We start from the raw sequence: 22646 nt of genomic DNA, 5'->3' as shown, positions 1-22646 counted from the left end.
TTACACCGACTATAGAAGGGAGATTCACTATTACACCGACTGTAGAAGGGAGATTTACTATTACGTCGACTGTAGAAGGAAGATTCACTTTAACATCGACTGTAGAAGGGAGATTCACTATTACACCGGCTGTAGAAGGGAGATTCACTATTACATCGACTGGGGGAGGGTGATTCACTATTACATCGACTGTAGAAGGGAGATTCACTATTACATCGACTGTTGAAGGGAGATTCACTATTGCATCGACTGTAGAAGGGAGATTCACTATAACATCGACTGTAGAAGGGAGATTCACTATTACATCGACTGTAGGAGGGAGATTCACTATTACATCGACTGTAGAAGGGAGATTCACTATTACATCGACTGTAGGAGGGAGATTCACTATTACATCGACTGTAGAAGGGAGATTCACTATTACATCGACTGTAGGAGGGAGATTTACTATTACGTCGACTGTAGAAGGAAGATTCACTTTAACATCGACTGTAGAAGGGAGATTCACTATTACATCGACTGTAGAAGGGAGATTCACTATTACATCGACTGTAGGAGGGAGATTCACTATTACATCGACTATAGAAGGGAGATTCACTATTACATCGACTGTAGGAGGGAGATTCACTATTACATCGACTGTAGAAGGGAGATTTACTATTACGTCGACTGTAGAAGGAAGATTCACTTTAACATCGACTGTAGAAGGGAGATTCACTATTACACCGGCTGTAGAAGGGAGATTCACTATTACATCGACTGGGGGAGGGTGATTCACTATTACATCGACTGTAGAGGGAGATTCACTTTCACACCGACTGTAGAAGGGAGATTCACTATTACACTGACTGTAGAAGGGAGATTCACTATTACATCGACTGTAGAAGGGAGATTCACTATTACATCGACTGTAGGAGGGAGATTCACTATTACATCGACTATAGAAGGGAGATTCACTATTACATCGACTGTAGGAGGGAGATTCACTATTACATCGACTGTAGAAGGGAGATTCACTGTTACATCGACTGTAGGAGGGAGATTTACTATTACGTCGACTGTAGAAGGAAGATTCACTTTAACATCGACTGTAGAAGGGAGATTCACTATTACATCGACTGTAGAAGGGAGATTCACTATTACATCGACTGTAGGAGGGAGATTCACTATTACATCGACTATAGAAGGGAGATTCACTATTAAATCGACTGTAGGAGGGAGATTCACTATTACATCGACTGTAGAAGGGAGATTCACTATTACACCGACTGTAGAAGGGAGATTTACTATTACGTCGACTGTAGAAGGAAGATTCACTTTAACATCGACTGTAGAAGGGAGATTCACTATTACACCGGCTGTAGAAGGGAGATTCACTATTACATCGACTGGGGGAGGGTGATTCACTATTACATCGACTGTAGAAGGGAGATTCACTTTCACACCGACTGTAGAAGGGAGATTCACTATTACACTGACTGTAGAAGGGAGATTCACTATTACACCGACTGTAGCAGGGTGATTCACTATTACATCGACTGTTGAAGGGAGGTTCACTTTTTCATCGACTGTAGAAGGGATATTCACTATTACACCGAATGTAGAAGGGAGATTCACTATTACATCGACTGTAGGAGGGAGATTAAAAATTACACCGACTGTAGAAGGGAGATTCACTATTACACCGACTGTAGAAGGGAGATTTACTATTACATCGACTGTAGGAGGGAGATTCACTATTACATCGACTATAGAAGGGAGATTCACTATTACACGGACTGTAGGAGGGAGATTCACTATTACATCGACTGTAGGAGGGAGATTCACTATTACATCGACTGTAGGAGGGAGATTAAAAATTACACCGACTGTAGAAGGGAGATTCACTATTACACCGACTGTAGAAGGGAGATTTACTATTACGTCGACTGTAGAAGGAAGATTCACTTTAACATCGACTGTAGAAGGGAGATTCACTATTACACCGGCTGTAGAAGGGAGATTCACTATTACATCGACTGGGGGAGGGTGATTCACTATTACATCGACTGTAGAAGGGAGATTCACTTTCACACCGACTGTAGAAGGGAGATTCACTATTACACTGACTGTAGAAGGGAGGTTCACTATTACACCGACTGTAGCAGGGTGATTCACTATTACATCGACTGTTGAAGGGAGGTTCACTTTTTCATCGACTGTAGAAGGGATATTCACTATTACACCGACTATAGAAGGGAGATTCACTATTACATCGATTATAGAAGGGATATTCACTATTACATCGACTATAGAAGGGAGATTAAATATTACATCGACTGTATAAGGGATATTCAGTATTACACCGACTATAGAAGGGAGATTCACTATTACATCGAGTATAGAAGGGAGATTCACTATTACATCGACTGTAGAAGGGGATTCACTATTACATCGCCTGTAGAAGGGAGATTTACGACTACATCGCCTGTAGATAATGTGTCTATGTTTGGCGGAGAAATGGGCAATCATACTTTACACCAAATACTCAGTGGTCAGTGGCCCGACATCGGATCGGAGTAGGATACGGCCGTCTGACCAGATTGTATGTGTCTACGGACACCATTGTGACGGCCACGTTCACTGGCGTTACGACGCTAACGACACCGTCTGATGGTTCCACACTCCAGACGACCATGTCCTACATAACGTCTATGTTGACACAATAACAGATTAAACAGGTTCTTATGTAGCAGAACTAGTTGGAGATAAGAAACATTCCTCCCATGTGGCTCCAGTGTGAATCTAGAGGTTTCTTGGCCATGTCTAACTCCAGGTTTGACCTTGTCAGGATCGACTTGTATCTCACGCCTCTCTACGCCAAGTGGTCGACCATTTGAGTGAGTGAGTTGGGTTTAACGCCGCTTTTAACAGTACTCCAGTTATATCACGGCGTGTCAGCTTAATGTGGGAGGAAAGCCCGATGTGATGCAGGTCTCAGACGTTTACCACTTCGGTGAAACCCACGAGCATGGGTATGGTGCTGACAAACCTAGAAATATAACCGGGATTAGAACCTACAATCATAGAATTCTGGCGTGCCCATGGGACGCAACTCTGCACAGCGAATCGCGGCGCCTTAAACGACAGAGCCACCTGTGCCCCCGTCGTCCATTTGATGATCTGGGGGCGCTGGGAATATTCTGAAAAAAAATAGTCTGTTCCAGAAAATCATGGAAAAATATTTGTCCTTTGGTTTTGCTAAAACAGAAATCGTTCACTGGACATGCTGGGCGTTCTGTAAAATAATGTGTTGATTAGAACAACGTCTGGATCCCCCATTCATAGAACACAGTGTCGTCTTTCTCCTAGCCTTGCTACAAGGCTGTACTGAAAGATAAGTCCATGGATAGTAAGGACTCCAGTCTTTTAAAGGGACAACTTGTGTTTCTTATTTACTTAATCTAGAAATTATGATTTAAGCTAATAATTATTTACCTTAGAGACTTGTGAAAGTCCATCTTTCTCCAAAACCCTAGATAATACATTTAAAAAAGGTCCATCTCAAGTCTATGGAGATTCGGCAAGTCTCGGCTCTTTGAAATTAAGGACTGTTCTGGGCTTATATTATTTTTATTTTGTAGATATATATTTTAAATTAAGATGACTTTATTTCTGGGACTAAATGACAGTCTAACGTTGTGCCAGCTGGTGATCTCCTCTTGCAGTGGCCACACCATCACCAGGGGTTGGCCATGTGGGCTCGGTAAGTGTAGCGACTTAATATCACATTATAGGAAGATCCCAAGAACCTGGATTCCGCCAGAACCATCACACAGTGTTTACTTTCCCCAGCAGTTGGAGGCTCGGGGTACTTGAGATTCTCTTCACGCGTCATTATTGCAGCTAACCATGAACATCTGGTAATTGATCGCCACCTCCTCTCGTGTGCCTGACCGCGGGGCACAGCTGACTCGCTCACACACCCCTTACTACTGGAACCATTACCGGCAACCTTACCCCTTGTTGTCGCTCAGGCGACTAGGCGTGGATGGCATGTACTAATGGCCCTGTTACTTCCCCGTCACCCTAACGCCACCTCCATCCTCCACCAGACAACCGTGGACCATCTACCAGTGCTCATCCCGTCGACTCAAGCCTACTCAATCAGCTCTATTCCATTGTACCATATTCACAGGATCGACCCCTAACCCTTCACCTCTCAACCCTACACCTCGGCCTCAACCATAACGTTATGTTCGCGCTACCTATTCTCATCATGCATGACACCCCACACCCGATACATCCATGCCACCCTCACACCAGATACATCCGTGCCACCCTCACACCCGATACATCCATGCCACCCTCACACCCGATACATCCATGCCACCCTCACACCCGATACATCCATGCCACCCTCACAGCCGATACATCCATGCAACCCTCACAGGCGATACATCCATGCCACCCTCACAGCCGATACATCCATGCCACCCTCACACCCGATGCATCCATGCCACCCTCACACCCGATTAATCCCTGCCACCCTCACAGCCGATACATCCATGTCACCTTCACACCCGATACATCCATGCCACCCTCACAGCCGATACATCCATGCCACCCTCACACCCGATACATCAATGCCACCCTCACAGCCGATACATCCATGCCATCCTCACACCCGGTACATCATGTCACCCTCACACCCGATTAATCCCTGCCACCCACACACCCTCACACCCGGTACATCAATGCCACCCTCACACCTGATACATCCATGCCACCCTCACACCCGATACAACCATGCCACCCTCACACCCGGTACATCCATGCCACCCTCACACCCGGTACATCCAAGTCACCCTCACACCCGATACATCCATTCCACCCCCACACAACTGCCTCCACACACCCGATACTTTCGTCAATTTTCGTCAACTAGGGGGTAGCGGACTGTCGAGTACAATATCGCAGCTTCTAACGGTATTATAATGGCAACTGATAATCGATTTACGGTGAAGGCTCATCAACTGCAAGGCGATAAAAACGACAGTCCCTGCCTTAAATCGGTCTGCCCAAACACAGCACGAAGACTGTTACAGCCGCGCCAGACAAGCGCCCGCCAGCATTTCCGTCACATCAGACCCCGTGGTCCTCAGGTTCCCACGACTGTCTGTGACTGGAAATTACTGGGTAGCTGTCTTGACAAGCATTGGGACATATCTACCCTGGAATCCCCGGGTAGCTGTCTTGACAATAGGGACATATCTACCCTGGAATTACCGGGTAACTGTCGTGATAAAAGGGACATATCTACCCTGGAATTACCGGGTAACTGTCGTGACAATAGGGACATATCTACCCTGGAATTACCGGGTAGCTGTCATGACAATAGGGACATATCTACCCTGGAATCCCCGGGTAGCTGTCATGACAATAGGGACATATCTACCCTGGAATCCCCGGGTAGCTGTCATGACAAGCATGGGGACATATCTACCCTGAAATCCCCGGGTAGCTGTCACGACAACCATGGACACACGTTCCTGGAGTCCCGCCAACGGGCTCGCCAACCGCTATTTCTGACAATACACCTGTATACTAGCTACCGTCACACTGAATGAGAACTCGAACCCATTCCTCGGCCGTGCCTAGGTGAAACTTGTCCTAATGTGCCACCAAACATGGTTGTGTGAGCATTTCTTAAACGGTCTAAACTGCAAGCTATTTTTCTAAAGAGTTTGAATAATTTCTCCCGATTTGCAGCAGAATGGGAGCAGTGTTCGCCAGGATATCTATCAAATATACACAAGCGTCCCACGCCGTGCATCAAGTCGCTAATTGTGCCCACTGCAGGGAGGCTATTGTTCCCGGTATGCTGCGTGATGATGATATGAAGTATGTTGTCGAGTTCACCTGGTGCAGTAGGTACAGGATTAAAGAGGGCACCTGGGATCTGCCATGCTTAACAATACACCACACACTGACGGGCATGAGTCTACATACATACCTCCAGTGAAGCCACTGAGTTTGCGTACCGCTAGTGAAAGAGTGAGTTTGCAAACCGCTAGTGAAATAGTGAGTTTGCATACCGCTAGTGAAACCAGTGAGTTTGCATACCGCTAGTGAAACCAGTGAGTTTGCATACTGCTTGTGAAACAGTGAATTTGCATACCGCTAGTGAAACAGTGAGTTTGCATACCGCTAGTGAAACAGTGAATTTGCATACCGCGAGTGAAACCAGTGAGTTTGCATACCGCCAGTGAAACCACAAGCTCCCTCTCAGCGCGTGACACCGCTAGTGAAACCAGTGCGTTTGCATACCGCTAGTGAAACCAGTGCGTTTGCATACCGCTAGTGAAACCAGCGGAGCCCTCATCACGTTTCATCATTATGAAACCTTGTCTTTGGCCTGCAGAACGAACATCACGTGCTGCACGTGACCCTTGCTCTCTTCGAGGGTAAAAACATCTATCAGCCAATCCTTCTGGCAGCGATGAGGAGCAAGAGGAAGCCCACCATTATCCTCGATATGTTTGTACAGAAAGGATATATTATACAACATAGCTTGAATCTACCATACCTGACTGCGCATGTCTAGCACGTGACGGCGTGGGTGGCGCTATCTACACACACGGAGTTTATTTACATATCGTCTATGTGTGTGTGTTTGGATGTTGCTGATATACATAATGATACAGTGACATCTCCAATCTCCTCTTCATCCGACAATCAGTGTCGTCATCGCCACCGCATCACCCTCCCTAAACGCCCTGAAAGCCACGATACGACGACGACCATGGCGATTGTGCATTAATCTCCTGCTGTCGTTGTTGTTTTTGTAGCCGCTCCTAATGCACATCACACAAGCATGAGGGCTTTATCACATTCACACAATCACCACAGAGAGCTCGTGAGAGAACCATGTCTTCGTTCGTTTGTTTGTTTGTTGTTTAACGCCGCACTCAGCAATATTCCAGCGATATGACGGCGGTCTGTAAGTAATCGAGTCTGGACCAGACAACCCAGTGATTGACAACATGCCCGTCGACCCCAATTGGGGTCGATGACATGCGTCAACCAAGTCAGCGAGACTGACCACCCGATCCCGTTAGTCGCCTCTTATGACAAGCATAGTCGCCTTTAACGGCAAGCATGGGTTGCTGAAGACCTATTCTACCCCGGATCTTCACAGGCCCATGTCTTCGTCTAACATCTTTAGGGGCGGTTGGGTAGCCTAGTGGTTAAAGCGTTCGTTCGTCACGCCGAAGACCCGGGTTCGATTCCCGACATGGGTACAATGTGTGAAGCCCATTTTTCTGGTGTCCCCCGATGTGATATTGCTGGAATATTGCTAAAAGCGGTGTAAAACCTCATTCACTCACTCACTCACTCTAACATCTTCACGGCTAATGATAATATGTACATCGGCGCCGTAAGATGTGGTGTACACTGCATGTGTTGGATGCACGTGCAGGAGCAGGACATGCACCTAACACATGCACACGTACACGGAATTCTCACACACCCCTCCTCAGCTTCAAATTGGCTGCACTTTGATGTGCAAGGGCGTGCATGTGTTCTGCAAGCTGCGCGCGTGATGCGGGGACGGTGTTTTCCTGCAAAGCGTATTTCAACCTTTATTGTGTGCGCTGCGTCTTCTGAAGAATAATATCAGTGGGTGGGGATATTCACAGCAGCCAAACTCCACATGTACAGGGGAGTGGGTGGGTGGGTGTGGTGTGTGTGTGTGTGTGGGGGGGGGGGGGGGGGGGGGAGGTGGGGGGAGTGGGGATATAGGGTTCATGCTGCATCACCAAACCGAATTTTAAAGCAATGATGCTAATCCCTCTCATCTATGGCAATTGTTGTTACTGTTAATCCTCCACCTACTATATATATTATGTACCATATTCGTCATTCAGTCGACCGCCTCCGTGGTCTAGTGGTAGAGCGTACGCCCGGAGAGCGGAAGGTCCGGGGTTCGATCCCCCCATACCAAAAGACGTTAAAAGATGGTACTTATTGTTACCCTGTCTGGCGCTCGGCATTAAGGGGCTAAAACAAGGACTGGTCGGCTCGGAGTCAGTATACTGTGTCTGAGTGGGGTATTCATGTTAAATTGCGGCATGGTATCTAAATGTGCTAGCACTATAAATCGGCAGCCACACAAACACACAAGCAGCCACACAAACACACACACGTACATGCACGTCGCTATATAAGTGCAATAATCTTGGACGCGACGTTAAACCCAATTTCACCTCACCTCACCTATTTTCAGCAATAATCACTTAGCGTTATAATCTTTTGCTTCACGTTGATTGGTTCGTTCGTGCCAATTGTTGAACTGTTTTCATCGTTTGCAAAGAGACTGACGTCATGTAAACACATTGTCGCATTAATGATTTGAACCACCTGCGCTGTGCATCTCTCGGTGTATGGTCCAGTCTACGCAGTAAGGAGTTTGAACCACCTGCGCTGTACGTCTCTCGGTGTATGGGTCCAGTCTACGCAGTAAGGAGTTTGAACCACCTGCGCTGTGCATCTCTCGGTATATGGGTCCAGTCTACGCACTAATGAGTTTGAACCACCTGCGCTGTGCATCTCTCGGTATATGGGTCCAGTCTACGCACTAAGGAGTTGGAACCACCTGCGCTGTGCATCTCTCGGTATATGGGTCCAGTCTACGCAATAAGGAGTTCGAACCACCTGCGCTGTGCATCTCTCGGTATATGATCCAGTCTACGCAGTAAGGAGTTTGAACCACATTCGCTGTACGTCTCTCGGTGTATGGGTCCAGTCTACGCAGTAAGGAGTTTGAACCACCTGCGCTGTACGTCTCTCGGTGTATGGGTCCAGTCTACGCAGTAAGGAGTTCGAACCACCTTCGCTGTACGTCTCTCGGTGTATGGGTCCAGTCTACGCAGTAAGGAGTTCGAACCACCTTCGCTGTACGTCTCTCGGTGTATGGGTCCAGTCTACGCAGTAAGGAGTTAGAACCACCTTCGCTGTACGTCTCTCAGTGTATGGGTCCAGTCTACGCAGTAAGGAGTTCGAACCACCTGTGCAGTACGTCTCTCGGTGTATGATCCAGTCTACGCAATAGGGAGTTCGAACCACCTGCGCTGTACGTCTCTCCATGCATAGGTGCAGTCAACGCAATAAGGAGTTTGACCCACGTGTTTGTTTTGTAGTATTGCGTTACCCGAAGAGAAATGTCTCAAATATTTACCTGAACCCCACGAAACCTCCCAGCCTGCATACCTTCACCGCGGGTACGTGTGCATCTAGCAGGGTACTTTGGGACCGTCTCCAAAATATTTACATCTGCTAATAATAGAAACGGTTTACGCACTAACAGACTATAATTAAGGTCGAGGGGGGTTTCTTATTCGTCTTTAATGACAAACACTTTCTTCATTTTCCTTTACTTAACTGGGAGGAGCGTGCGCGTCAAAGTCAACACACTGCACTTGCGTAAACAGACCGGGAATTGCCGAGACGTCCACTGTCAGCTGGAAGCCGCGATATCGGCAGTATCAGCGATATGGGGGCCTCGCGGGTTAGTGTTGTGAGTTATTAAATATGTGAGGGTAGGGGCTGGGGGTGGGGTGGTTTGTGGCTTTTTGAAGTTTTAATAATGTGGGAAATTATGGTGGGAGTAATGCAAGGTGGTTCTTTAGGTCATACTCTTTTCTAACTAATTGCTCAAGTTTAAGTCAACATAATTATAATAACATCTCCAGCTTTGTTATGACAAATATTTCACGTCGCCCTGAACACTGACTACAAAGGTTTAAGGACGAATATGAGACGTCGACTCAAATTCATTCAGTTATTATTAAGCACTAAACGAGAAATAACGAGGTTTATTTTCCGATTGAAGGCACGTACACATGCATGGCCCTTGCAAGATGTTCTTGTTTTTACGATGGTAATTATGAATAACAGCAATACAAGGATTCTAAATATCTATATCAGTGGTGAAGACACCGTGCTCGTGCCTACTGATGGACAATGATGAACTCTAGCAATAGTGAGAGCTCTATGTACCAATTTGAACCACACGATCTTTGAGGAAGCCGCGAGCAGTTATAAGTTGATGCTGTCGTTCCTGTCGTCCCCCTTACCAGTAGCCCATGGTCACGTCACCACTGTAATGACATGTCCCGGCCGATCAATGCATCCTGTCTGGCGCGTGCAGCGTCGGGGTTGAGACTGGAGGGTGTAGTCAGTGCACACAGTAGACTCGGGAAGTGGGAGCGATCAGCACTACAACCAGTCACGGCATGTCACGTTTTTCCTATCTTTGATTGCTCACATCAGCTGTTCAGGCCTCTTTAACAGACCTCAGATCACAAATTCCATATTCCTTTCCATCCCATTCTCAGCTCTAATGTTGTTCCTGTGGAGGCAGGACAAGAATGTTGTTCATCTCTGAATGTAGGACGAGAAACGGTGTTCCTCTCTGGAGGCAGGACCAGAGCGTTGTTCCTCTCTGAATGTAGGACGAAAAACGGTGTTCCTCTCTGGAGGCAGGACCAGAGCGTTGTTCATCTCTGAATGTAGGACGAAAAACGGTGTTCCTCTCTGGAGGCAGGACCAGAGCGTTGTTCCTCTCTGAATGTAGGACGAAAAACGGTGTTCCTCTCTGGAGGCAGGACAAGTGACGATGTTCCTCCCTGAAAGGCAGGACAAGTGACGATGTTCCTCTCTGCATGGCAGGACGAAAAACCGGTGTTCCTCCCCGAAAGGCAGGACAAATGACGATGTTCCTCTCTGAAAGGCAGGACAAGTGACGATGTTCCTCCCTGAAAGGCAGGACAAGTAACGGTGTTCTTCCCTGAAAGGCAGGACAAGTGACGGTGTTCCTCTCTGCAAGGCAGGACAAGTGACGATGTTCCTCTCTGAAAGGCAGGGCAAGTAACGGTGTTCTTCCCTGAAAGGCAGGACAAGTGACGGTGTTCCTCTCTGCAAGGCAGGACAAGTGACGATGTTCCTCTCTGAAAGGCAGGACAAGTAACGGTGTTCCTCTCTGAAAGGCAGGACGAAAAAACCGGTGTTCCTCTCTGAAAGGCAGGACAAGTGATTGTGTTCCTCTCTGAAAGGCAGGACAAGTGGCGGTGTTCCTCTTTGAAAGGCAGGACAAGTGACAGTGTTCCTCTTTGAAAGGCAGGACAAGCGACGGTGTTCCTGTCTGGAGGCAGGACAAATGACGTTGTTCCTCTCTGAAAGGCAGGACAAATGACGATGTTCCTCCCTGAAAGGCAGGACAAGTGACGGTGTTCCTCTCTGAAGACAAGTCGAGAGAAGATGTTCCTCCTGACAGAAAGTGATAGAGATGGACTCATCAGACATTGAAAGAACGTATTACATATCTACCCAAATGTGCAGAAACAGTTAAACAGATTCCCATAATTTGTAAATTTTTAACGAGATATTTTCACAGGACATTTGCAGAGGGATACCTGCACCTGCCAACTAGTTGAGTCATTTCGGGCACGTCCATCTCGAGCTGAAGGAATGCTCCTGTAAATCTACAAGGTGCCGTGCAGTCTTAATATTAGTTAAGTTGTAAATCACCATGTTCACCACAATTCCACCTGGCAGAGGAAATCCTCGATTTGTTTGAGTTACGTTAGTGAGTGTCTTTACCATTACAGACGTGCCAGCAGCAACGTGTCTGACCGGCATCCGACATACAGCAGATTACTCAACCATCTCGACAACATACACTTTCCCATCCAAACGTCGTTGTTGATATCGATGAGGGGCGGTCGGGTAGCCTTGTGGTTAAAGCGTTCGCTCGTCACACCGAAGACCCGGGTTCGATTCCCGACATGGGTACAATGTGTGAAGCCCATTTCTAGTGTCCCCCGCCGTGATATTGCTTGAATATTGCTAAAAGCTGCGTAAAGCCAAACTCACTCACTCACTGAAATCGATGTACAACCCGTGCTGTTCTTTCGGAACCAAAAATTTCAGCATCAGTGACCCGGGGGTGGATTAATGTTCTGTTATTTCTACGTTCTCTCATGATACACACCTGGGGTCCCACCTGGCCCCACACGTGCTCGCCTCGGCCAGGTGTATCACACAGACCAAACTGAAGTGGATGGCATTTGTCTCTGCACAGATTTGCGTCTTAAGCTTCTCATATATTCTGGTGTTGTTTGTTTTTGTGTGTTGTTTAACGCTGCACTCAGCAATATTCCAGCTATATGACAGCCGTCTGTGTAAAAAATCGACTCTGGACCAGACAATCCAGTGATTGATATCATGAGCATCGATCCACGCTATTGGGATCGATGACATGCATCAACCAAGTCAGCGAGCCTGACCACCCGATCCTGTTAGGCGCCTCTTACGACAAGCATAGTCGCCTTTTACAGCAAGCATGGGTTGCTGAAGACCTGTTCTAACCCGGATGTTCACGGGTCACATATTCTGGTAGACGCTGTGGTCAATCGGCATTGTACAATCAGATGGGAGGAGTGTGGCAGGGAAGGTTGTTAGCGTCGATCTGTGAAGCTAATCCTCGAAACAAAAAGCTTTGTATAAGGTGTAATGATAAATAAAACGAACCCCTCCTGTATTCGTAATCGTCACTATCTTGTATGAACTAGTACTGACGTATTGACTATGGTATTTAGAGCTGAAAAGGGACACGGGTGGCCCAGTGGTCTAAGGCGCCGCGATTCGCTGTGCAGAGTTGCGTCCCTTGGGCACGCCAGAAACCTATGATTGTGGGTTCGAATCCCCATTCGCCCCAGTTATGTTTCTAGGCATGTCAGCAGCATACCCGTGCTCGTGGGTTTCACCGAAGTGGTAAACGTCTTAGACCTGCATCATTTCGGGCTTTCCTCCCACATTAAGCTGACACGCCGTGATATAACTGGAATAATGTTAAAAGCAGCGTTAAACCCAACTCACTCACTAGAGCTGAAAATAGGATGGGAATGAGTTGCCAGGGATGAGTTGCCAGGGCCGACAAGAGGGTGTGTTTGTTTTATAAATTATGTTCTACAGTTTGTTAGAGAGGCAAGGCCACAAATATGTACAGATAGCCTTGTGCGCGTGGGCCCGAAGCTCGCGTTTCAATGCCGGCAGTTGTTAACTGAAAGACGTTTAGTGTTATTATCAGGGTCTTACAAAGAATGTCTGTGTCTTGTTCCACTTAGATAACTCCATACCCAGGACATGCCGTAACCATTACAGAGCTTAATGGTTGCACTAATACGACAGTTAGTGCTGTTCAAGCTGCACGTGCAGCACGCGCTTCCGCCATGTTTCGCCCGTGCAGCACGTGCACCCACCTCCCCCATATTTCGCCCGTGCAACACGCGCATCTACCTCCCCCGTACTTTCCCTGTGCCGCGATAACTGTATCTCCTTAATCAAGGAACAATTCTGGTCCAAGTCGGTTATACCCAGGAAACATTCTTCTAGCCTCATGTTATATTTTGTAGAGTTCTGTACGAGAACACATCTGGATACAGTTATGTAGACTTACATCTAGTCTCTGAAATGAACATATCGTACAGAAAAAAATGTTCACTTATCTTAATAAAAATATAATAAAAGGGAGCCCAGTGACTCTCTTCATTTGCAGATACTGCAGTAATCTAGACTTGCCAAACATTATAGACTTGCATGGGCTGTATTTGATATATATTTGTATCAGGGTATGTAAGACAGACTAACAGTTAGGCAGAAACAACAATTGTGACAACCTTGTTCCCTGTTAGTCTGCTCTGTGAGCAAAGAGCTCTGGAGACCATCACTGTCCCGGAATCAACACAGGGAGACAAGCATGGAGAACTGGGGACCTACTTTGTCCCCGCCCCGCCGAACAGCTCTATCCTTATGCGTACTGTTAACACTGACACTGCGTTATTGATGGAGCGTGACTGAAACCAACACGCTGTCCATGAAGGAACAGGTAGATGTTGTGAGAGATGCGCCCACTCATGGATAGACCCGTGAAGATTCCGGGGTAGAATAGGTCTTCAGCAACCCATGCTTGCCGTAAAAGGCGACTATGCTTGTCGTAATAGGCGACTATGCTTGTCGTAAAAGGCGACTAACGGGATCGGGTGGTCAGGCTCGCTGACTTGGTTGATGCATGTCATCGATCCCAATAGCATGGATCGATGCTCATGATATTAATCACTGGATTGTCTGGTCCAGACTCCATTATTTACAGACCGCCGTCATATAGCTGGAATATTGCGGCGTGCGGCGTGCGGCGTGCGGCGTTAAACAACAAACCAACAACCAACCAACCCACTCATGGATAAGACCTACCAGTATGTTCCCGCCACCTGACACACGACCCACATGCTGTTGACACTCAACCTACATACCCCCCACCCCTACCCCTACCCCATCCCCACCCCCACCCCAACACACACACGACTCCCAGTGTTTGCAGGTTACGATCAGACGTGTCTGTATATTGTATATATATGTACATGATCCTCCCACCACCGTCATTACAAGGGCTTATTCAAGGTTTACAGATAGCTGCACTGCCCTGTATGTTATCGCGCTCTGAGATCAGATTCACTGTTATCTGTGACCGCCTCTGTGAAACTGTCTACCGAGTTTATCTGTGTCAATATCAAACACGCATTTGCCAACATTAAAGTCATGATGGGCTCTTAAACTCAAGTCACCTCCTTGCAGTAATATCCGTATGTCAGATGTGGGAGTTGTAGTGTCGGGGGATTCCGACGGTGTCTATCTCGGCATCAGGCACTCGAAGAACAAAGGAGGGTATTTGTTCACACCTTCTCCATTAGGTATCATAATATATATCATTGTGTGCAGTCAGCATAGTGGGCGTACCCTGCCATGTACCTTATAACAACATGGTCGGAGACCTTACTCTAAGACGTACAGGGTCGGATTCCTTACTTGTAGACATACCGGGCCGAATTCCTTACTTGTAGACATACCGGGACGGATTCCTTGCTTGTGGACGTACCGGGCCGAATTCCTTACTTGTAGACATACCGGGACGGATTCCTTGCTTGTGGACGTACCGGGCCGGATTCCTTACTTGTAGACATACCGGGTCGGATTCCTTACTTGTGGACGTACAGGGTCGGATTCCCTACTTGTAGACGTACAGGGCCGGATTCCTTACTTGTAGACATACCGGGTCGGATTCCTTACTTGTAGACATACCGGGTCGGATTCCTTACTTGTAGACATACCGGGTCGGATTCCTTACTTGTAGACATACCGGGCCGGATTCCTTACTTGTAGACATACCGGGTCGGATTCCTTACTTGTAGACATACCGGGTCGGATTCCTTACTTGTAGACATACCGGGCCGGATTCCTTACTTGTAGACATACCGGGCCGGATTCCTTACTTGTAGACATACCGGGCCGGATTCCTTCCTTGTAGACATCCATAAAAGGCGGCTATGCTTGTCGTAAGAGGCGACTAACGGGATCGGGTGGTCAGGCTCGGTGACTTGGTTGATACATGTCATCGTATCCCAATTGCGTGGATCGATGCTCATGATGTCAATCTCTTGATTGTCTGTCCCATTCCAGACTCGATTATTTACAGACCGCCATCATATAGCTGGAATATTGCTGAGTGCGTCGTTAAATAATTATAACAAACAAATCAAATCAAATCAACTTGTAGACATAGGTGGACGTGGTCGGTACCTTACTTGTAGACATGATCGGATAACGAGGCTGTCGACATTGCAAGACATGGTCGCATAAACTGGTTGACGAAAGTGTACATATGTCAGTGGGGGTTAAGTCTCTAACGCAGCAAGCCACTAATGCCAGTTCAGGACGTTTTATTTTTGATTGGTCATCGTTCTCTCCATTGTAAACATCGTTCCTCAGGTGCATCGTGTGTGTCCGTCCACAACCATGACCCGTGTGTACAAGGCAAGGTTGCGCCATGCTTGGCAGATCGTCTGTTGCTAAGATCTGACTGATTGAGCGTGAAATGGACATTCATGGGTTCCGATAATCAAACACCTTCCTGTACAACAGGATGTTTGACCGCGCCGCTGTTGTTTCTGTTGACTCCTACAACCTACTGTTGAGAATCGGTTTATCACACACATTCTTTATTCCCTCAGAATGGTTTTATATATCTTGGTCGTGGTTCAAGGACGTTGGGGTCAAGGTCACTACGGGTGACGTAATGGCAAAGTGTAATTATTTCCTGGCACACCGTAATAAGGTCAACTTGGCCATATTCACCGTATTGCCCATGAGAACAGGTTAATAATGAAGAACAAAATAACGATTTGCCCCAGAGAGCCCATTGAGTTTGGTGCTCTTGAATACCATTAAAGTGGTTCAATTATCTTCGGTCCATGTACGTCTTGACGACAGATATTTTTAGAATCTCCAGCTGTCAATGTCTTATTTCCGGTGAAGATCAAAAGTGGGATTCCGGAAAAAGATTAAATATCGATGGCATATCTGCAGCGGATCCTTATCAAGCGCGGACAACCCTTCCGGAGAGCGAGAGGGGCTTTGATAACGACTTTAGTCACAGGTGCAAGATGAATGCAAATATTATGCGAAGTATATTCTGACAGTCGTTGAGAAAGAGGATGCACGTCTGTACCGACTTCTCACACACACACACACACACACACACACACACACACACACACACACACACACACACACACACACACACACACACACACACACACACACACACACACACAAATTCCCCACTCATGGAAATGCGTGTCCATCGTCCACACAGACACACACGCACGCACACACGCACGCACGCACGCACGCACATTCCCAACTCGTGCAAATGCGTGTCCATCGTCCACACAGACACACACACATGCACGCACATTCCCCACTCATGCAAATGCGTGTCCATCGTCCACACACACACATACACACACAAATGCATACATACACACCACACAAATTCCCCACTCGTGCAAATGCGTGTCCATCGTCCACACACACACATGCACGCACGCACGCACGCACGCACATTCCCCACTCATGCAAATGCGTGTCCATCGTCCACACAGACACACACGCACGCACGCACGCACGCACGCACGCACGAACGCACATTCCCAACTCGTGCAAATGCGTGTCCATCGTCCACACAGACACACACACATGCACGCACATTCCCCACTCATGCAAATGCGTGTCCATCGTCCACACAGACACACACACACATGCACGCACGCACGCACGCACGCACGCACGCACGCACATTCCCCACTCACGCAAATGCGTGTCCATCGTCCAATGTGAATATCCTTCGACGTGACATGGCCTGATAATTTCTAATAAGGGCAACACACCCAATTCACTGAGCCACTCTGCTCGGCAAAACCCTGGAGTTAGCCACGTACAGGGTTGGATGAACCAATCCTTGAAAGAACCTTTGATGGGGTAGCCTAGTGGTTAAAGCGTTCGCTCGTCACGCCGAGGACCCGGGTTCGATTCCCCACATGTGTGCTGCTCATTTCTGGTGTTCCCCGCCGTGATATTGCTGGAATATTGCTTAACGCGGCGTAAAAGCATTCTCACTCACCTAATACAGAGATGAGAAGGGGAGGCGACTGGGAATGGCAGGATGGGGATGGGGAGACTGCTGTATCAGGTAGAGCACCCACTCTAGAGTCTGTAAAAGGGACCACAGCCACAGTCAACAGAACGCACCAAGTGATACATTTACCGCACGACAATATTTAGTCGTAAAGGTCAGTATTACAAACAGCTGACCTTTCCCCTACGCTTGTTTGACAGAGAGTACAGCGTGCTCATAACATCTGTCTTTCAAATTAGGTGAGCTATTTGTATGATTGATGAGGGGAAGACCTGCCACGCTTGTTTATAGATTGAAGGGGAGGTCAAGTACCACGTTCTGTGCGGGCTGTTTGACCATATTTGGAAGTAATTCATTGATAAACGAGAATTTATAATAATGATCTTTAATCCCGTGACATAATTACCATGGCAGTGGATTGAGTTGATGGGCGGTGAAACAGTTCTCAGATTGTTGAGACTATTAAGAAATAATTGATTTGATTAATGATCGATTTATTTCGTCAAGTCAGTTGCTTAATTTTAAGATTAATCGTCTTTTCTCAAGTAATCCCGGGCACTGCATTACGAGGCATTAGGCGCATGTCTACACTTTCCAGTCACACTGACTGTAACTAAACATTAAAGTTTAGATGACACTGAGGTGATATAACATTTATATTGACCGAACGCTGCTGGGGCCTTCTACACAGTGAGCCCGCCACACAGCCATGACTCCTTCTTAACATGCCGCAGCGCAAAGACAGACGATAACCAGAGAGAGAGAATTTATATACAGAAAAAGAGCCCTACTACGGCCTGTTACTCCTTCACCGCTCTCTTATGGGAACGAAATGTTACTACTGTACAGCGCTGTAGAAATTCAGTGTGCATATATTGTGGCCCTGGAGAATTCCACACCCACGGAGCATTTAGGATAGTGGGATATGCGAAATACAATCTACAGAAAAAAATGCCATTCTTTGGGCAAATCGGAGCTTGCGCATTTAGGTCTTCATCCGTGATCAGATGTGGTAATAATTCTGCCGGGAGTCATGAAGTGAATCGTTCGATCTGTGGAGGGGGAGCGTTGTGTTGACACATAGATGGTGTATAGACGGGATTGGATGAGGGAGCGTTGTGTGGAAGCAGAGATGGTGTATAGAGGGGGGGGGGGGGGGGGAGTTGTGTGGAAGCAGAGATGGTGTATAGAGGGAGGAGAAGGGAGCGTTGTGTGGAAACAGAGATGGTGTATAGAGGGGGGGGGGGGGTGCGTGGAATCAGAGATGGTGTATGGAGGTGGGAGAAGGGAGCGTTGTGTGGAAACAGAGATGGTGTATGGAGGTGGGAGAAGGGAGCGTTGTGTGGAAACAGAGATGGTGTATGGAGGTGGGAGAAGGGAGCGTTGTGTGGAAACAGAGATGGTGTATGGAGGTGGGAGAAGGGAGCGTTGTGTGGAAACAGAGATAGCGTATGGAGGGGGGAGGAGGGAGCGTTGTGTGGAAACGGAGATGGTGTATAGAGGGGGGGGGGGGGTTGTGTGGAAACAGAGATGGCGTATAGAGGGGGGAGAAGAGAGCGTTGTGTGGAAACAGAGATGGTGTATAGGGGGGGAGAAGGGAGCGTTGTGTGGAAACAGAGATGGCGTATGGAGGGGGGGGAGAAGGGAGCGTGGTGTGGAAACAGAGATGGCGTATGGAGGGGGGAGAAGGGAGCGTTGTGTGGAAACAGAGATGGTGTATGGAGGTGGGAGAAGGGAGCGTTGTGTGGAAGCAGAGATGGTGTATAGAGGGGGGAGAAGGGAGCGTTGTGTGGAAACAGAGATGGTGTATGGAGGGGGGAGGAAGGTGTGGGGCGTGTTGTGGCAACAGAGATGGTGTATGTCGTCTAGCATGATTGGCACCTGTCTGTCATCCGCTTCAGTTTTATGTAGTGTGATACAAGTTCTTTGGTGTTTCCAAACCTGAAACAAGTAATAAAAACGTGTGACCAACATGGTGAGAGTATGACAACACCTTCTATGAACAGAGCGGCCATGTATTATTCATAACGCCGACAGGGGATAAGGGACTGTACAGTCAGCTGTAATTACACCGCCCCCGGGCCCTGGGGTGCGATCTGACTATGACGTCACTCACGTGGGTCCTGTGTTGAAACTCATAGCCACAGAAATATGTATGTCATGTGACCAGCTATGCGAAATAAGTGGTCGGAGCTAATTGATCGGCAAATTCCAATTAATCAGACTGAGTTGAAAACTGTTGTAATGAATTAATTCTGAATTAAACAACGGGACTGCTCCCTCTCTGAAAATGTATCATGGGGAGAGATCTGGGTGGTGTTGTGAATATATGGGAGAGTTAGGGGACCGTCCATTTGATATTCTAGGCGGGGTTGGAGCTGGGACGGATTCTTGAAAAAAATATTTATGTCTCAGGTTGTTGTAAAAAAAGAAATTGCCCGCCATAAAAAGTCCAATCTGCCACAAAAAATCAATCATTGCAAGTTGTTATTCCTTTAAAGAAATGAGGGTATTTGTGTTATATATAAAACTATATGGTATTTGTAGCTGCAGCTAAAAAGATATCTAATCTCTATACCAAACCCACCAAACCCCTTACCCCCACACCCCCACACCCTCACACCCCCACACCCTCACACCCCCACACCCACACCTCAAATGGAAGGTATACCTAAACCCTCCGGTGTTCAACAACAACAAACAGAGTATATCTCGTTTATACAACTGTATATATCATGTGTTTCCACAACTGTATATATCACTGGTGTATACAACACTATATATTATGTGTGTATACAAATGTCATGTGTTTATATAACAAAACTATTTAAAGTGAAGTTTACACGAAAAAAGTCGCGTCCATTGGTCATATGATTGCGAAGCTGACGTTCATAAGCGTCAGATATGTCTACTCCCACGTTCCAGGGGATATCCCTGGTGATTTCCTAGCAAGAAGCTTTGTTTTTTATCATTTAGACACTTTAATCTCGAACTCAGTGTTTTGGCGTACATTGAGAAACGTCCGAGTGTTAGACTGCATGCTTTTGATTGTATACCCTCGTTAGGACCTATCCTAGTGAACAAAACGATGAAATGCACGCCTACATTATTGACACGATCTGTCTCTAGACTGACAGTGACTGTCATCAGCATTCTGCAACAATCTATGAAGTTACTTCAGTACCTATTTGACACATCTTTCTCATCACCCCTGATAGACAGGTCAATTGAGAATAGATGACTAACGCATAATTGCCACAGGTTCATTAACAAATTCCGAAAGCTCCCAATCACGTTAATTGTGTCGGCCATTTTGATGGCCAATATTCCAGGCCCAACGTGTGCCCCACCAGATATATAACTTGTTATCCTATATTCCAGGCCTAACGTGTGCCCCTGCCAGATATATAACTTGTTATCCTATATTCCAGGCCCAACGTGTGCCCCTACCAGATATATAACTTGTTATCCTATATTCCAGGCCTAACGTGTGCCCTACCAGATATACAACTTGTTATCCTATATTCCAGGCCTGACGTGTGCCCCTACCAGATATATAACTTGTTATCCTATATTCCAGGACTAACGTGTGCCCCTACCAGATATATAACTTGTTATCCTATATTCCAGGCCTAACGTGTGCCCCTACCAGATATATAACTTGTTATCCTATATTCCAGGACTAACGTGTGCCCCTGCCAGATATATAACTTGTTACCCTATATTCCAGGCCTAACGTGTGCCCCACCAGATATATAACTTGTTATCCTATATTCCAGGCCTAACGTGTGCCCCTACCAGATATATAACTTGTTATCCTATATTCCAGGCCTAACGTGTGCCCCTACCAGATATATAACTTGTTATCCTATATTCCAGGCCTAACGTGTGCCCCTACCAGATATATAACTTGTTATCCTATATTCCAGGCCTAACGTGTGCCCTATCAGATATATAACTTGTTATCCTATATGCCAGGCCTAACGTGTGCCCCTACCAGATATATAACTTGTTATCCTATATTCCAGGCCTAACGTGTGCCCCTGCCAGATATATAACTTGTTATCCTATATTCCAGGCCCAAAGAGTGCCCTACCAGATATATAACTTGTTATCCTATATTCCAGGCCCAACGAGTGCCCTACCAGATATATAACTTGTTATCCTATATTCCAGGCCTAACGTGTGCCCCTACCAGATATATAACTTGTTATCCTATATTCCAGGCCCAACGAGTGCCCTACCAGATATATAACTTGTTATCCTATATTCCAGGCCGAACGTGTGCCCCACCAGATATATAACTTGTTATCCTATATTCCAGGCCCAACGAGTGCCCTACCAGATATATAACTTGTTATCCTATATTCCAGGCCCAAAGAGTGCCCTACCAGATATATAACTTGTTATCCTATATTCCAGGCCTAACGTGTGCCTCTACCAGATATATAACTTGCTATCCTATATTCCAGGCCTAACGTGTGCCCCTACCAGGATGTGGAGATGGTGATGGTGAGACAGCCATGTGTTCAAGCCTTCACTCGCCTCGTCAAAGTATGGAAGCCAAACTGCGGATACACCCACAACTGGTGTGTTGGATACGAACGAAGGTGAGCTACCCAATGCATGTCATACACCATATATACACCATCATGTCTGCCATGTATACTACACACGGCTAAACACAACCTGTGCAAGTCTTCATCCTAAGACGGCAGTCGATGTATGTACAAGACGACGATGTCAGATGTCAGATATTGGTTTAGAGCGGGCAAGACAATCTTCAGTAGCTAAATATACCAAGAAACAAACATCTTGCATAACGGATCACGTCCCGTTAGTTCGGAGCTGTAAGTGTGACGTGTTGACGATTACTTAGTGATCAGTTACTGACAAGAATACAAACAAATCGTGTAGAAGGTAAACACGCGCTAACCGCCAATACCGCCGTTAATACCCAGCGTTAGCTGCACGTGCATCACGTGCTGACTCAGTCCCGACTAGTGCCGTCATGCGGCCATGGCTGGCAAATTGACAGCGCAAGTGTTTGTCTATTTCGTGTTGTTTGTTG

At 46.8% G+C, this 22646-nt stretch overlaps 1 protein-coding gene across 1 annotated transcript in view; it reads left to right on the top strand.

The window, feature by feature from the left end:
* Positions 1–22185, top strand: part of LOC139473108 (protein FAM170B-like) — a gene marked incomplete at its 3' end in the record, with an annotated part of 33207 nt that extends 11022 nt beyond the window's left edge. Inside the window, exon 2 of the mRNA XM_071255628.1 lies at positions 22048–22185. Coding sequence (XP_071111729.1) covers positions 22048–22185 — 138 coding nt within the window. The remainder of the gene's footprint in view (positions 1–22047) is intronic.
* Between the last annotated feature and the right edge of the window lie 461 nt (positions 22186–22646).

Source organism: Haliotis cracherodii, unplaced genomic scaffold (genome assembly GCF_022045235.1).
Source record: "Haliotis cracherodii isolate W230 unplaced genomic scaffold, xgHalCrac1.p SCAF_27, whole genome shotgun sequence".
Lineage (NCBI taxonomy): Eukaryota > Metazoa > Mollusca > Gastropoda > Lepetellida > Haliotidae > Haliotis > Haliotis cracherodii.
The sequence above is the reverse complement of the archived record's forward strand: the minus strand, read 5'-3'. Positions and strand labels throughout refer to the sequence as shown.